Source organism: Prunus persica, chromosome G3, assembly GCF_000346465.2.
Source record: "Prunus persica cultivar Lovell chromosome G3, Prunus_persica_NCBIv2, whole genome shotgun sequence".
Classification (NCBI taxonomy): Eukaryota; Viridiplantae; Streptophyta; class Magnoliopsida; order Rosales; family Rosaceae; genus Prunus; species Prunus persica.
This window is the reverse complement of record NC_034011.1, coordinates 10823664-10838508: the sequence shown is the minus strand read 5'-3', so window position 1 is coordinate 10838508 and position 14845 is coordinate 10823664. Positions and strand designations below refer to the sequence as shown.

At 38.3% G+C, this 14845-nt stretch overlaps 1 protein-coding gene and 1 non-coding gene across 7 annotated transcripts; both read left to right on the top strand.

Moving 5' to 3' along the window:
• Positions 3652 to 7359, top strand: LOC18779261 (pentatricopeptide repeat-containing protein At1g05670, mitochondrial). Of its 6 annotated transcripts, none has more exons than XM_020560630.1 (4): positions 3653 to 3923; positions 4096 to 6493; positions 6530 to 6856; positions 7029 to 7359. In XM_020560630.1, the coding sequence occupies exon 2, from the start codon at positions 4169 to 4171 to the stop codon at positions 6413 to 6415; it is 2247 nt and encodes a 748-aa protein (XP_020416219.1). In that variant the 5' UTR covers positions 3653 to 3923; positions 4096 to 4168; the 3' UTR covers positions 6416 to 6493; positions 6530 to 6856; positions 7029 to 7359. The 6 variants fall into 6 exon arrangements, with proteins under 6 accessions (XP_020416215.1, XP_020416219.1, XP_020416218.1 ...); XM_020560629.1 differs by having other exon boundaries at positions 4096 to 6507; positions 6673 to 6856; XM_020560627.1 differs by having other exon boundaries at positions 4096 to 6591; positions 6673 to 6856.
• TRNAG-GCC lies at positions 8311 to 8381 on the top strand. Its single transcript has one exon. It is a non-coding gene; the product is annotated as a tRNA-Gly (tRNA).

Here is a 14845-nt window from a genome sequence, read left to right as displayed (position 1 = left end):
CTCCACAACCTATTTCTTGTCAACAGATGGACAAGTTGTTGCATGCAGGATGTTATGGTGTGATTCTCTGTGCTGTAGAATGTGAAAATATGGCCAAACCCGCAGATGATTTATCCTCACCACAACAGCATGAATTGCAAGCCTTATTAGATTCTTTTTATGCTGTCTTTGGCACCCCAACTACACTACCTCCTGTGCGAGAACATGATCATCGGATCCCACTAATTTCTGGTTGTAAACCACCAAGCATTAGACCATATGCTTATGGACCACTTCAAAAGTCTGAAATTGAAAAGTGTGTCACGGAGCTGCTGGACTCTGGATTTATAAGGAACAGTCATAGTCCTTTTTCTTCTCCTGTTTTGTTGGTCAAGAAGAAGGATAGCACATGGAGAATGTGCATGGATTACAGACAGTTAAACGAGTTAACTATAAAGGATAAATATCCAATTCCACTTATTGATGATCTGTTGGATGAATTGCATGGGGCAAAGTATTTTTCCAAATTGGACTTGAGAAGTGGCTATCATCAGATCAGAGTTCATCCAGAAGATATTGAAAAAACAGCTTTTCGGACTCACGAGGGACATTATGAATTCCTTGTTATGCCCTTCGGTTTAACAAATGCTCCTGCCACATTTCAAGGTTTGATGAATGAGATTTTCAGGAATTGTTTACGGAAGTTTGTCTTGGTATTTTTTGATGATATTCTTGTTTACAGTACTTCATGGTCCGATCATTTGGGGCATTTACATACTGTTTTGGAAATTTTAAAGCATCATCAACTTTTTGTCAAGATGTCCAAGTGTGCCTTTGGAGTTTCTACTATTGAATATTTGGCCACATCGTCTCTAGGCAAGGAGTTTCAGCTGATCCTTCCAAATTAAACGCAGTGGCTGACTGGCCTGTACCTACTTCTGTTAAAAGTTTGAGAGGATTTTTGGGTCTAACAGGCTATTATCGGAAATTTATTCCTCACTATGGTAGGGAAAGTTTCCCTTTGACTCAGTTAACTAAGAAGGATGGATTTTTGTGGACTCCAGAGGCTACTGCTGCCTTTCACAAACTCAAGGAACTCATGTTATCTCCTAGGGTTCTCGCCTTGCCAGATTTTACAAAACCTTTTATCATTGAGAGTGATGCTTCTGGATCTGGTATAGGAGCTGTGTTACAACAGGAAGGCAGGCCTATTGCTTTTACCAGCAAGACTCTTGGTCCTCGAAACCAAGCCCTTTCCACTTACGAGAGGGAAATGATGGCAATTGTTCATGCTATCAAGAAGTGGCATCATTACTTACAAGGACGACACTTTATCATTAAGACGGATCACCATAGTCTTAAATATTTTCTCAATCATAAGGCTCACACTCCTTTTCAGCAAAAATGGGTCACCAAGCTTTTGGGCTATGATTATGAGATACACTATAGGCAAGGGAGTGATAATAAAGCAGCTGATGCTTTGTCTAGATTTCCTCTCGGTCACAGTTCTTCTACTGACCAAGTTCAAGTCTTTGCCATGGACCGCTTGCCCATGGGAGCTGATGTTTCTGGGCAGATTATTGAGAATTTGGCAATTACGTATCCTTATCACAGTTGGATGGATGATTTACGACGGTACAATGAGGGTGATCCTTGGATTCTTAGTAAAAAACAAGAAGTTCTAGCTATTGCTGTTCCTACACAATCACCTCATGCACCATCTCTTTCTACAACAAATCATTTACTCAAGTTCCACATTGACAATGGTTTCCTTAAATATAACTCCAGAATAGTCCTCAGTCCTGATTCGATTTGGAAGACCAACGTTTTTGCTGCTCATCACTCAGTTCCAACGGCTGGTCATGCTGGGTTCTTGAAGACTTATCAAAGACTTTCCCGAAGTTTTTATTGGCCAGGTATGAAACATGATGTGCAGAAAATGGTAGCTGAATGTCACACCTATCAACAACATAAGTATGAAACTGTGACTCCTGCTGGATTGTTGCAACCCTTGCCTATACCGGATAAGGTGTGGACTGATATCTCCATGGATTTTATTGTTGGATTACCCCCTTGCCAAGGGAAATCTGTCCTTTTTGTAGTAGTTGATCGTCTGAGCAAGTATGCCCATTTCATTGCTTTATCCCATCCTTATTCAGCTGCTACCATTGCTCAGCTCTTTATGGACCATGTGTTTAAGTTACATGGTATGCCTAGCTCTATTGTTTGCGACAGGGATCCAGTATTTGTTAGTGACTTCTGGAAAGAATTCTTCAAATTGCATGATGTCGCTTTACGGATGAGCTCTGGTTATCATCCACAGACTGATGGCCAAACTGAAGTGGTTAATCGGTGTTTGGAGACCTATTTGAGGTGCTTTGCTGCTGCTCAGCCCAAAAAATGGTTGCTTTGGTTATCTTGGGCAGAATTTAGCTATAATACAGCCTATCATACATCAACCAAGTTAACCCCATTTGAAGTTGTTTATGGTCAGCCCCCACCCATGGTTACACCATATGAGCCAGGCACTACAAGATTCGCCAATGTTGACAGAAGCTTGGCTGCCAGAGACAGAATGTTGACCATGCTGAAATCTAATCTCCTCATGGCACAGAATCGAATGAAGACTCAAGCTGATAAACATCGCTCCGAAAGGGAATTCCTGGTTGGGGATATGGTGTATTTGCGTTTGGTACCTTATCGGTTACAGTCCTTGGCTGCTCATTCTTACCACAAGCTTTTGCCCAAATTTTATGGACCATATGAGATACTGGAGAAGTTGGGACCAGTGGCCTACAAACTCCAATTGCCTACTGGTTGTAAGATCCACCCCGTATTTCATGTGTCTTGTTTGAAAAAGCATTTGGGAACTCACGTGACTCCTTCGTTAACATTACCTCGAATTACTGAAGATGGTATTGTGCAAGATGAGCCATTGGCTATTTTGGAGAGGAAGTTAGTCAAACGTGGTAATGCTGCGGGGGTGGATGTCCTAGTGCATTGGAAGGGTCACACACCAGAGGATGCCACGTGGGAGGACTACCATGATCTCCAGGCCAGATTTCCGGAATTCATTGCCCAGGTTGAAGTTGCTTTCAATTCCAGATGAATCATGTTGCAATTGCTGTAGCAACTCTGTTTTTGTTCTAAATAAGTTTCCAGTACTTGTAAACTTAGCTTCAAAGGGAGGGGTAATGATAGGAATTAGGAGTTGGAGCCAAAACTGTAAAACAATTTTGGATAGTTTGTTAGCCACGTGTCAAGTGTTAGTTGGGGAATCTGTTACAATTACTGTTGTATCCTTGACGGTGGCTTTATTACCAATTTGGGGAGCTATTGTCCAAACCAGCTTTTGAGAAATATACAGAAACATTCTTTGGGTTCTCTCTGTTCATGGTTATTACCTAAGGTTGAAAGATAGAGTCCTATCAATAAGAAAACTTCACATTAGTCTGAACTTGTAAATTTTTCATGTGCATATTCTGCTTCATTCAAGGAGTGTTTTTGTATACCAAATTTCTTTTTCTTTTTCTCATCTTTATCATATTGTTAGGTTTATGTGACACTTTATTATATTAAAAATTGTATGAACATTAAAAAAAAAGGACCTAATTAGAATTGAAGTCAACTAGATTTGAAGTAAAGGCTTGATGGACCCCAGCTCTTGACCGGGCTAGATGTCACCGCTGGGGCTGATTTTGGGAGACAGAGGCCTTTTTGCCTGGGCTGGGCTGTCCGCTGGAACTGCTCCTGTCCATTTATCACGCATCCCACCTCTTCAAAACCATTCGTACAAAACAATCCTCTCCGAACCCAATATCTTCCAAGAGGCCTAGAATCAAACGTGGGCTCATCAGCTATAGCACTCTCCCTCATGTGCCCTCGATTGCTCGTCTGCTGTGGGCGGTCAGGTACTGTTCTGTAGCAGCGACGTCGCCTATCAGGTACTGTTCTCGCCTCTGGAACTGAGTCGTTAAATCTTTCGTTCCAGATCGATACCGTATCGCGATTGGGTACGCTCGATCCAGATCGAAATTCGTAGGGGGTGAGCGAATTAGGAAACTATGGTTTTGACGAGTGTGTGTACATTGAGTGTGAGTAATTGTTGCTTTACAGGTAATGGAGGAGAGCCGTTGCATCACCAGAATAGGGTCCCCAAAATTTGTCTTGATGGGTTCCTGTAACAGATATGAAGAGGCTCACCATCTTCTCATTCTATCGTTTTCAGAGCTCCTCTCATCGTCCCTTCTTGAGTCTTGCTGTAAATTCTTCGCTATTCTTCTTTAGGAGATGTATAAGCCATGGACTCTCGTCAGGCTCAACAAATACGAGGCCTTTTCCTGATTATTCCCCAAAGAGACCGACCATCAACGATTCCGAACTTGTCCAACGCATCTCCAACACAATAAAGCTTCGCTGCTCTGAGCCCTTACGCCGTATTTTGAAGCCTTATGAATCTCAGTTCAGGTCTGATCATCTTATATGGGTCCTCATGAATATTAAGAATGACTATAAACTAGTTTTGGATTTCTACGACTGGGCATGCCTACGTAGGGACCCAACATTAGAATCTCGTTGCGTTGTTGTACAAATTGCTGCGGCATCCAAGGATCTTAAAACGGCACATGAGCTTATTCATAAGTTTTGGGCCAAACCCAAGTTAGATGTTAGTGTTTCATTCACTCACTTTGCTGATCGGTTGATATACACTTATAAGGATTGGGGTTCAGATCCCCATGTGTTTGATGTTTTCTTCCAGGTTATTGTTGAAAGTGGGATGCTCAATGAAGCAAGAAAACTTTTTGATAAATTGTTGAGCTATGGGTTGGTTATCTCTGTTGATTCCTGTAATTTATTTCTTACTCTCCTATCAAGCACCTTTGATGGGATTGACATGGCAATAAAGTTTTTCAATGAATATTATGAAGTGGGTGTTCATTGGAACACCGCATCATACAATATTATCATTCATTCTCTTTGCCGATTAGGGAAAATAAAAGAAGCTCACCATTTACTCCTGCAAATGGAGTTGAGGGGTTGTATACCTGATGTTGTAAGTTATAGTACTTTAATCAGCAGATATTGTTATGATGGAGAACTACAGAAGGTGTTGAAGCTTATAGAAGAAATGAAAATAAAAGGATTGAAGCCAAATGCCTATACCTATAACAGCATAATACTTCTTTTGTGTAAGACTGGTAAACTATCTGAAGCAGAAGTGATATTGAGGGAGATGATGGCTCTGGGAGTACTTCCTGATAATGTCGTCTACACAACTCTAATTGATGGTTTCTGTAAGATGGGAAATATTCAAGCTGCATGTAGGCTTTTTGACGAAATGCGGCTTAGGAAAGTTATCCCTGATTACATAACGTATACTGCTATTATTCATGGATTTTGTCAAACAGGGAAGATGGCAGAAGCAGATAACCTCTTCCATGAAATGGTTAGCAGAGGGTTAGAACCAGATGAAGTTACTTATACAGCACTTATTGATGGCTATTGCAAAGTAGGTGAGATGAAAGAGGCTTTTTCTCTTCACAACCAGATGGTTAGTATGGGGCTTAGCCCAAATGTTGTCACTTATACGGCACTCGCTGACGGCCTTTGTAAACGAGGGGAGGTAGACATAGCAAATGAGCTTCTTCAAGAGATGTGCAGGAAAGGCCTTCAACTTAATGTCTTTACGTACAACTCAATTGTTAATGGCCTTTGCAAATCAGGAAATATAGCGCAGGCAGAAAAATTAATGGAACAAATGCAGGTTGCTGGGCCCCATCCTGATACTGTTACTTATACTACTCTGATGGATGCATATTGTAAGATAAGGGAGATGGCTAAGGCACACAATGTCTTGCGTGAGATGCTCGATAGAGGGCTTCAACCTACAGTTGTGACATTCAATGTGCTAATGAATGGATTTTGTATGTCAGGAATGCTAGAAGATGGTGAGAGGCTACTTAAGTGGATGTTAGAGAAGGGTATAGTGCCTAATGCCGGCACTTATAATTCTCTCATGAAGCAGTACTGCATTAGAAATAATATGCGTACTACAACTGATATGTATAGGAGCATGTGTGCTGGTGGGGTAGTGCCTGATAACAACACCTATAACATTTTAATAAAAGGGCATTGTAAGGCAAGGAATATGAAAGAGGCATGGTTTTTGCATAAGGAAATGGCAGGAAAGGGATTTATTCCCACAGCAAGTTGTTACAGTGCACTTATTAAGGGTCTTTTTAAGAAAAGGAAATTTGCGGAGGCAAGGGAACTCTTTGAAGAGATGCGGAGACATGGTGTAGTTGCAGATAGAGAAACCTACAACATTTTTGTTGATATGAACTACGAAGAAGGTAACATGGACATTACTCTTGAGCTCTGTGATGAAGTTATAGAGAATTGTCTTGTGGCCAAACCCAAGAATGAAGACACGTAGCTGAATCATGTGTGGTGCTCTATTGAGATCTTTTGGACAGAAATTGTCAGTTTTGGTTTCTCTGAACTTGCATATCGGGTACTACCATCATGGTAAATTTTCTCGGACCTATGGGTTTTGTATGATCCAAGAATGTTGCACAGTTTTTCTGAAATGATGATGCTGAGTTCTTAATGGTATCATTTCTAGGTTTTTTCTTGTTACGTGATGAATCTGTGCTTCCTACATTATGAGATATATTTCGCTTTGTTATCCAGGGACAGAGATATGCAAAGTACTGGGTATCAGCATTTGATATGAATTGAAAGATAGATGAAGCTGGGCCCGTAGGGACTACACGTTCCATAAACATATCCAAGGAATCTCAAGATGGTTGTTTTGTTCAAACGTTTGTCTGTTTGAATTGCATCACTGCTAAAATGATAAAAGAAGATACACCAGGTACTAATCTCCCCTGTTAAGGTTGGGTATCCTGTTTGTACGTCTATATATATATATATATATATATATATATATTTTTGTTTACTCTTTTTCTTTCAAGATTTGGCGTGGATGGATGTTTATGTGCGGCTTATAGCATTATTCTGATCTTAACGACTTTGACTGGGTGCAGCAGCAATCAGTGGTAGAGTTGGAGTTGGGTGTTATGAGCAGAGAAGATGCAGGGGCGCTTGCATCCCAGAAAGAAACAACTGAAGCTGCTAATTCGGGGGAGGGCCAGCTTAAGACCGAGAGCCACTGATGAGTGGGACGAATGGTCCTTGTTTGACCGAATCTATTTCGACATTATTGTAAACATAACTTAAGCACGTATCAGCTAAGTGGATCAGAGTTAAACAAACGATAAGCAAATTTTATTAGCTGTTGGGAATTGATTCCCAAATGAATCAATTATGTGGCAATTCAAAAGTTGACTTAATTGACTTAAATTTATAGTATAGAGTTCATGGGTCACTGAAAAAGAAAGCATAATGCTGGATGACCGAAATTTCGTACTTGGTATCCTATTCAAGTAGGAAATTCAAAAACTGTGATTTTTCTTAAAAACAAGGAGTTCTCTAATTCATTTTTAAAGATTCAAAAAGTTGCTTGGTATACAACTTGAAAATTGTTTTTGAATCTTTAAAATTTGAAAACTTGTTTGGTTGAATTCTTGAAAATAATTTTTTTTTCTTCATTTTTTTATAATTAAGATATTTTGATAAACATTATCAAATTTATATTAAACATACTATTTTAATACCATACATATATGATCGAAAAGCATAATTGGTTTTCAAATCTTAAATAATACATATTAAATTAAAACATTCTAGACTAAATAAATTTTAAGACTAATGATTCTGAATGTAATTCGTCCACATTACTCCGGCTATGTGATCTCTAGCATAACTCATTTCATTAGCATTGTCCTCATGCAAATGGATGTGTTTTTGTTAAATTTTAAGGGTCTCTGGATGTATTGATATAAAGGAAGGGGAAAGGTAAAATTTTGTAAGGGATGAACAAAATTCGAAGATAATAGGCTTTCAAGTTTGGATTGTATTTTTTTTTTATTTTTTTTTAATTTTGCCAAAGTTAGAAAGGGGGAGGAAGAAAAACTCACACACAGTACTAATACTATGGGGGGTTTGAATCCAAAACCACTTAAGAACGCACCATGAGGTTTTGAATTCAAGACCACTTAAAAGCGCACCAAAGGCTTGAGTCAATCTAACTAACACCACATTGGTAAGTTTGGATAAACAATATGAGTGGGATGCTTGCAAACCTACAAATAAAAAATGTGTGCGCGAAATTAAAACCAACTCTTTATACCTGTTTTCGGAGTAACTCCAACTAATCGAACCTGATAAATTAGTAGAATCCATGAGTTTTAACACAACAAAGCATTAGCACCAGTGGTCTAGTGGTAGAATAGTACCCTGCCACGGTACAGACCCGGGTTCGATTCCCGGCTGGTGCAACCGTTTTCCTTATATTCCCAATACTTATTTTTTCTTTTTAAACGTAGCATAATAGCATTTACTCTGGTATGAATGCTGGAAAAATGAAACAAAAAATACACAACTTATTGACTTTGTCAGCTATGTCATGTCGGATCAAATGGGCTCACACTCACACACACGCACAAGAAACTCTCTACGAAGGGAATGACAGGATACAGAATAGCCACGCAGCACAAAGAGTTTAGAGTTCACTTGCGTATTTTGTTCTCTGCCAACCTCCCCTTCCCTTCATTTCCTTTCTGAAATCAAATCCCAGCAAAAAGGTAAACCGACTCAAATGGTTGAAAACGCTAAAGACACCCAACCATCACTTGCATTGCATGTTACAAACGTTACCACCAAAAAAAGTCAAAATGCTCTCCCTTCTCTCCACCTTTACCTTTCCCTTCTCTCTCTCTAGAAACCCTTTCCTGAGCTCCAATGAACAAAATCCCAAATCCCTTACCCACACCCATGTTCTCATCTAACCAACCTTTGTCCTTATCCACCACTAACATCTCTGTTGACGCTCGGTATAAACCGAGCCCGTCTGCTCAATGAGAACAGAATACGTGGACCTCGCTAGTCACGTGACAAAAGTGACCATCCAGTCCCCTTTGCCGACCACGCACGTCGGCTCAATGAGAACAAATGGTCCTGCCGTCAATTTTGTTAACTTTTTCTGTTAAATGCAGGGGCAAAATGGTATTTTTATATTAAAACAAAAAAATGAATAAAAAATCATATCTTTAAAACAACAATAAAAGAAAATCAAATAAAAAACCAACCCCAAAAAAAAAAAAAAAAAGTTTAGGGAGAGTAGAAATCGGGATAGAGGGGGGAGAGAGAGTTTTTTTTTGTTTTTTTATTCTTTTATATTTTTTATGCATATTTTAATCAATTTTGATACAAAATACCATTTTGCCCCTGCATTTAACAGAAAAGTTAACAAAATTGACTGCATGACCATTTGTCCTAGTAAAACTAAAGTTAAAGGACCACGGGAACTATTTTGGAAATTGAGGTACTCAAATACAAATCGGGTCTAAATTCAGAGACTAATAAAACTATTAATCCCAAAACAAAACGTTAATTATCTTTATTGGAGCTGTTGTCCATATATCGTCATCTTATAGGTGCGTACTATCACTTGGCAAGTGCTATATGGTAGTACCGTACCTCCACTTACTTGAATTCTTCCTAATCTCTTGGCTTCTTTCTCCCTCCATTACTTTCTTAAAACACACCCAACAAACTTTTCTTTCCTTACAAACACCTTGCCCATCTTCCTTGTCTCTGACCCCAACCTTCCATATTTCCTTCATGACTAAGAAGACGACCAATCCAGCGAACATTCCCTGAGCATCGGACGGTGGACTTTGATTTCTGGTTGCCTTTGGCACCATTACTTATTTTTCTTATTTTTGGGTCAAAGACATCTAATTTGGTTGCAATCCCAAAAAGGAGGCCGTAATCAAAGTACATCACGAAGGTAAAAACAAGATAAACAAAACACTGTGTAGATGTTTGTGCAAATATTCTCGCAGGAGAATATCTTCTTGTAGATACTTCAACCTTTGATCTTCATTCTCTCTCTTCCTCGATTCATGTAAAAAAGACCGAAGTAAATAGACCACACCCTGGGGGGGTTGTTAGCCAAATGCCCTCCAATGCCTAAGTTAGCTCGATTGAATCTAGGTGAAACAATAGCCAAAAAAAGGGTACGGAGATTTCTCTAGGGTGAGAACCGGGTGGCCGGAGCCATGTGGAGAATATATGGAGAGAGGAGAGTAGCGAGGCCGGCAGCAAGGGTGTTGTCGTCGACTAGTAGAAAGAGAGAGTGGAGCTTCGGGTATTTTTCTCGGGTTTTAGAAGTACCTTGGGAGTTGAATGAAGCTATGCATTTATAGGAGCCTCGGAGGCTAGAGTTTTGCAAAGAATAAACTCTTATTTGGAAGGAGTTTATTCTTTCCCCAAATTGCAGAGATTGAGTCCATTAGGAATTTGATTGGGATCAAATCTCCTAATTTGATGATGATATCCCCAAATTGATGATATTATCTTATTTAATAAAGATAATGTCCTATATTTAAGATATTATCCTTATTTTTAATATTAATTAATTGGCCAAATAAATGTGCTCAATTAATTAACCTAGGGAATATTCTTCTTATCCACGTGGCGTCTCTTGATTGGAGGCTAAAATATTTGCTCCCACACTAGACATAGTGGTAATAGAACCAGGGACAGGGCCGCCCCTGACTTTTAGGTGGCCCTAGGCTAGAAATGAAAATGAGGCCCATTTCTCTTTTATTATCCTAAATATAATAAACTAACATGGAATTATGCAATTAAATACATTTTGGATAAATAAACACAGCTCTAGTATTAGTCATATAATCATTGCCCCAATATGAAAATAAACAAGAATGAGGATACAAATAATTTGCACTCTTTCATATTTCCTCGCTAAATAATCTACTTGGATAAATAAAAGAATTTCTAGTCCCTATTGGCTTTCTTTCATTGATTGCTACTTTTAGCAATTAAATACTTTTTGGCAATTCAATACTTAAATACATGTAATTGATGTTCGTATATTAAATAATTTTCATTTGGACTCTTCAGAAACACTTGTAATCAGATTTGGGGCCTCCAAACCCCAAACTATTGAAATTATTCTCCTCTAGAATCATATTCTTCAACTTGGTACATAGTATTTATAATTTGGGGCCCTACAAATATGAGGCCCATGGCAATCGCCCTCCTTGCCCACCCTCAGGGGCGGCACTGACCAGGGAACAACTAAGGTACCCAGGTAGCTAGACAGGAACAAAATCATAGTACAAATGGAGGGCAAGGTAAACCATCCTTATAAAAGACATGGACTAGTGAGCATGGGTGGAGCTAGAATCACAAAGTTGAGGGGGGGGAGGGGTGGGAGGGGGGCCGGGGGGCGGGCGAGTAGTAGAAAATACAAGTATATAAAGTACCTAAGTATTTACTAGTTACATGTTTAGAGTTAAATATTTATAATTTAGTCATGTCTAATTTGTTTTAGAGGGAATTTTAACTTAAATTATAAGTTATTTATTACAAATTCTATATGTTATATATAATATAATAGAGAAGAGATCAAAATTTAGGGGCCAAGACCACTCCAGGCCTAGGAGTAGCTCTGCCACTGCCAGTGAGGGAGGTGGTTGAGACGCCCATCTAAAATGATTCACCCTCATATTAGCCAAAGACGCTGACATATGCACATCTTTTGCTGATTGAATTTGGTTCAGGCTCCTACATGGACAACGCTAAGATTTGCGTTTGTGATGCTGGGTTTATGTCTTGCTGTGATGCTAAGCCTTCCAGTGACTTTGGCTCTGTCCTTAGCGAGAGAGATGGCTATGGAATTAGCAGATTGTAGGTGTCTGTTCAAAGACAGAGATGGTGAAGAGAGAGAAAGGGAAGAGAGACAGAAGGAGAGAGAAAGAAGAAAGGATGGGCGGCGGTGACGCTAGGGTGGGGTGGAGGCGGGTGGCGATGAGGCGTGGTGGAGGTGGGTGGGTTTAGATGGGAGGGGCGAGAGAGACAGAGGGGGGCAAGAAGGGTGGAAGTGCATCGAGGGTGGGGCTAGGTAGGTGAAGTTTTTATTTTATTTTTTTTAAAAACCATTAAGTTATGAATTATATTTTTTGAAAAAATTGACAATAGGCTCTCAATTGGCGATCTTTAAACAATTGAAGTCCTTAATTTACTGAAAAATTTGTAAAAAGTTAAATTGACAATATGCAAATAGTTCAAGGGACAAAACCGCTGAAAGTTTGTTACACCTCCTTAGCTTGGACTAGCTTGGATAATAATTTATCTCATGTTTGTTGTCATGCAATTCTAAACTTAAGTGGGATTGGTGATCCCGGGCCCATCAAAAACACCTCCTTAGGTGTTCTTAGTGAAACCCGCGTGGGATGGAGGGACTAATTGTCCCGTGCACTTGCTAGCGTTTGCAACTCGTAAGACATTGCCCAGCCCAATGGGTATGTTGAGATGAGATGAATTTTAAGGCATAAAAATATGGGTGGAGAGAAAATGGAGAAGAAGATGAGATAAAAATTTTGAAAAAAACTGAGAAGATGAGAGAAAATTTTCGAAAAAAAACTAGGAAGAGGAGAGAAAATTTTTGGAAAAAAGAAAGAAAAGAAAAGTAGACAGAAGAAGAAGAAAGTGAAGCAGAGAGGAAAATGAGGAAAGAGATGGAGAGAGAAAAAATGTCAAAAAAATTAGTCCTAGTCCAATCAAACATACACCAAACGCTTTACTAGTGTTATCGAGCTTATGCCGAGTCAAGTCAATCCAAGACAATATTAATATTTAGTCCAGTTAATGACAATCCGTCATACTAAACTACCCCTAAGACTTATATTTATTTATGTGAAACACATAATCCATTGTTTGAGACTATTTGTTGCGTTTTTTACGAGTAAGACTCAGACACATTGTGTGCACTGCACGATGTATACAATAATTTCATAGGAGAATAATTGCCAAAACATAATGGGCTGTAATGCAGTGCTAAGGCATTGGGGTATTTTGGGAATTTCACAAACTGAAAGGTTGACATCATCCTAATTATAGAGCTTCCATAACCGGAGAAATCCCACAAGTACGGCATCCATAGAATGGCGTGTAAATAAGTTAACTTGGGTAAATTCACGTCAGCCCATAATTAGCACCATAATAATGAAAGCGGCAGGCCCTCCCAGCTAAAAATAATTTTATAATAAGATTTCAAATTTTCAAATTGGAAAAATACACGTTTTGTTTTTTGGGATGAACGACAGGTTTATGGAAAACACACAAGCTTTGCTCATTTTTAATAATATTTGTTTTGCCTTTTTCAGTTTTCCCTCCTTTGCCATGAACATGACGTCATTTGATTATTTTTCCAAATGAGGATGGAAATTACCAAATTTGGATAGTTCAATGAATCTTATGTTCAAATTAAGAGGATAATTGTAGATTTTATAAATATGTCGATAACCTCTTTTTTTTTTTTTCCTTTTCTTAATTAAAAAGAAAATACGGTAAAGGAATTTTTTTTTTTTTGGTTATTTCTATAATGATGTTGAAAATAAAAGTTAATTTTAATAGACTTTATTTTTTTAAAATATATTAATTGTGTCAATTCTCTCTACTTACTTCTTCACCTCTTTCATTTTTTTATGCTCTGCCCTTGTTTATCTATCTATTTAGTTAGTTCTTCAATTTTCGTGTTTTTGAATGAATTGAAAATAGTTTAAGAAGTCTTTTGGTAATTATGTTTGAGGTTTTATTCTATTTCACATGTAGAAATTTAATGGTCAAAAGTCACTTTTGGTCCTTGTAGTTTGGGCTTTTTTTTTTTTTTTCCTTTCACTTTTGGTCCATGTAGTTTAAATTTGGTCAATTGTGCCTTTGTAGTTTCATAATTGTAGCAATTTAAGTATAAATCACGAATTCCGTCAATCTAATTAAGTCAATCTAATTAAGTAAATCACGAATTTCGTCTATTTAATTAAACACCTTAAATTTCACAAAACTGTACCACGCATAACATAATGCTCACGAAATTCACCGCATCCACAAACTCAGTCTCCCACTCTTTTTCTTAACAATTCTTCTTCTCTCTAAATTTCTTTCTAATTTCTCATGTTTTGAAACTATAAGGTTATGCTCCTATTTATAGTGGTTATAGGGATAGGATAAACTTCAATATTAAAAGGATAAGAACATCTAAATTTATCCAAAAGATAAATATCTTAACAAGATAAGATCATCCAAGTTTATCCAAAAGATAAATATCCTAACAAAATAAGATCATTCAAGTTCATCCAAAAGGTAAATATCTTAAAAAGATAATATCATCCAAGTTTATCCAAATGATAAATATCTTCTTTTATCCGTTTAAAATATGAGTCTTCACAACCTCGATCACATCTTTTGACATACTTCATAGAGTCATGGTGTTGAAAGCACCAAATATATGTTTGAGCAAATTTCCGCACAGGGAATATTCGCGAGTTGGTTCCTCAATCTTCGATCTTCCTTCTCTCTCTTCTTCGATTCCTGTGAAAAAAAATATGAGTAAATAGACAACACCCAGGGGGTGTTGGCCAAATGCCCTCCAAATGTCTAAGTTAGTTTTGATTGGATCTTGATGAAGATACGACAATAGCTAAAGTGGATGAAATTTTCTATCACGGGGAGAGCCAGGTGGCCGAAACCGTGTGTGGTGGCACTTAACTATGTGGGGAGGAGATGAGAAAAGATAGTGGGCGTCAAGAGAGGATTTTAGGGTAAAAAAATTTACCTTTGAATGCCTTGTGTAGCCATTGTATTTATAAGCTCTTTGGTGTGTTAAGTTTTTTAGGAGAATAATCCTATTTGGTTAGGAATTATTTCCTTACCC